The sequence below is a fragment of the Sinocyclocheilus grahami genome, unplaced genomic scaffold (genome assembly GCF_001515645.1).
Source record: "Sinocyclocheilus grahami isolate Dianchi unplaced genomic scaffold, SAMN03320097.WGS_v1.1 scaffold2452.1, whole genome shotgun sequence".
NCBI classification, from domain to species: domain Eukaryota; kingdom Metazoa; phylum Chordata; class Actinopteri; order Cypriniformes; family Cyprinidae; genus Sinocyclocheilus; species Sinocyclocheilus grahami.
In genome coordinates, this window is record NW_015507631.1 from 3774 (window position 1) to 6723 (window position 2950).

General features: G+C 37.5%; 1 protein-coding gene across 1 annotated transcript in view; it reads right to left on the reverse strand.

The window, feature by feature from the left end:
• Nucleotides 1–246: 246 nt before the first annotated feature.
• LOC107575063 (A disintegrin and metalloproteinase with thrombospondin motifs 6-like) overlaps nucleotides 247–2950 on the reverse strand; it is a 13595-nt gene continuing 10891 nt past the window's right edge. Inside the window, exons 4-6 of the mRNA XM_016261474.1 lie at nucleotides 855–1023; nucleotides 415–632; nucleotides 247–294 (exon numbers count right to left, since the gene is read on the reverse strand). Coding sequence (XP_016116960.1) covers nucleotides 247–294; nucleotides 415–632; nucleotides 855–1023 — 435 coding nt within the window. The remainder of the gene's footprint in view (nucleotides 295–414; nucleotides 633–854; nucleotides 1024–2950) is intronic.

Below are 2950 nucleotides of genomic sequence, written 5' to 3' on the forward strand. Positions count from 1 at the left end.
GTCTCATTGTTTTTAATCCATACAATGAAAGCCAATGGGGTCCAAAAGAACATAAACGGTCTGCAATATCTTCTTTTGTGTTTCAAAGAAGAAAGTAAGTCATACAGTTTTGGAATGACGCGAGGTTGAGTAAACAATGATAGAATTGCCATTTTTGGGTGAACTATCGGCTTCTACATCACTTAAAGGTGATTAAAACACTCACCTGATCTTCTGTTAGAACAATCAGTCGGGTTACAATAATGTTCACAACGTTTCCAAGACTGGCATCATGATAAAGTTTGGCAACCTGACCTCCAGAAAAGAAGAAAAGACACAAAGTCAGCCAAGTGCTGTTCGAGTTCTTCTTATGTACGCTTGAATGAAATGCGTATTGGAGACAAACATGCATGAGAAAAGCAGGACCAAACTTACAATATTCATTACGGACAGGATGTAGTGCTCGATGTCTTTGCGACCGTGGTAACCCACCATCATTTTGTCCGCCACCACTAGGGTCTCCACAAATCGTTCAGAGCTGACAGAGCGCCGCTGACGGTGGCCACCCATCGAGCTATCGCCGTCCGTGGCCAGGTAAGGTGGGTTTGCTTCAGGATTGGTATCGTAGCTGGGTGTCCGGTTTATTGTGAGGTCTGGAGATAACAAAAATGGTTCACGTTATCATCAAAAAGTGATTCATTAGCAGTTCAATTGATAGTAAAGTGAGGTTTAGCAGAACTTTAGAGTAGATCTTCACTCAACTTTCATGCCGAGGCCGTTTGCAGAGACTTCCAGCTAAACCTGAACTACTCATTTCCTAAACTGCTATCTATAGCTGTTTATGCCACAATGTGGCCAAATGGAGGTTTACCAACCTGAAACACCACAGCTGAACTCCTCGCTTGGCTCTTGCAGAGAAGGAATGGAAGTCTTTTTATAAATAACATGTGGTTGTCCTTCGTGGTTGACATCACTGAAATTTCTGGATACATTTTTTAATGGCTCTATTAAATATTGCTCGTCCTCTGTGGTTATGACACCATGCTTGATAAGAAAAGAGAAAATGATGGGTTACACAAAAAGCACACAGGAAAAACAAGAAAATATGTTCATTGTCAATGTATGAACTATTCCATCTGCAATGTCAAGGACAAGGTTGTAAATTCATGCATTTTAATGGCCGTATCACATGCTTATCATCTCTACAAATATATTCATGCTGTTGAAATACAAACCAGAACGCAGATAACTATTACTCATATTATTTCAAGTAATTCATATCATTCAGCATTGCAAGCAAATGCCAAAACATGCCACAATACAAATCAATTAGATAAATCGCTCAAAAACCACCAATTACATAAAGAACAACACCGTAATTACTGGGACAGGAACCAAAGCACACAGACCTTGAACACCCCCAATTTAACATAAATTCAAAAAGAGCCTCAGAAATGTGTTTATAGAAAAAGAAGATTCATATCATTCAGCATTGCAAGCAAATGCCAAAACATGCCACAATACAAATCAATTAGATAAATCGCTCAAAAACCACCAATTACATAAAGAACAACACCGTAATTACTGGGACAGGAACCAAAGCACACAGACCTTGAACACCCCCAATTTAACATAAATTCAAAAAGAGCCTCAGAAATGTGTTTATAGAAAAAGAAGATGAAAAAAAAGCTCTGGCATGCTCTCCAAGTCTGTAAAACTCCACAATGAGACCAATTAAATCTTTACAAAGAAACAGCAAACACTGCACACGCAAAACGAAGGCGCAGTTGATATAAGCCGTATGCTGTGTGATGCACGGCGAAAACTGCTGAGGCATTCAAAGGATTGTTTTTCCATTTTTGGTTTCAATAAAAATGACTGAGGCAACGCAGAGATCTCAATTTATGAAGTATGGTGGGCCAGTACTTTTGGCTGCAACAATCATAATATCACATTTTAGCATCATTATAACTGTCTCGTTCTTCATTCTGACTAAAGGGGGAGTATGGGAAAAAGTTTAATATTACAGACGTGATAAAGCAGAGCTGTTTGAAATTTCTTGTGGACTACAACCGTTTGTGTCAGATATCTGGTTGATTTAATGGCAGAGGTGGAAAATTAAGTTTGTAAAAGCATTGCTTTTCCTTTCATTTGAGCCCAGCCATTGGGACAAATCAAATGTATTTGATATCAGATGTGATACATGACATCAGACTAATCCAAGTAAACAAGCTAGTTAGGATCATACTGGGCTTTCTTTTGTGGCCTAAAACATGTGAAATGGTAAAATCGATGCCTGATCTGAGGTCTTAAAGCAATCTCAAGTAAGCTTTTTTCACAGCATTTGTGGCAGAAAAGAATTCACGCTTCATGTCCCTTAGTTTGTAAAAACTCAACATCATATTCACATGTGTTAACATAAGATTCGTGCAGACGTTTTCGACCTTACAAGGAAAAGACCACCACAATAAAATGAAAAGGATTCTTTTAGAATTTTTTTGAAAAGGATTCTTTTAGTAAATTTAAAACATTTATAAGTAAATTTCAAAATTCCATAGTAAGTCCATTACTGTAAACACAATTTTTGCTGGTTTTTACTGGTTAGCCTGTTAGCATTAGCAGATAGTCTGGTAGATGTGTACTTCACCATTCTTAGGCAAAGAGCCTCCCTCTCCATTGACAACTTCAATGTAGCTGTACATTGACAAAATATAGTTTTCATTATATTATACACCTATAAAGCCAAAATGCAGTAACTACACCAACAGTGAAATGTAGAAAATGGCTTTTTTAAAATGTTGATTTTTCACAAACTGAGTGTCCTTCAAAGGACAGGTCAGGGTCTAAGAGACCTGATTTTGGTCATTACTCAATTGTGACAAAATGTGTTATTGCAATATGATCGATGTCTAACCAGTGCCCATTTTTGATATCTCTTAAGAGCATAAAAGAGACTTTTATTTTTTTAATG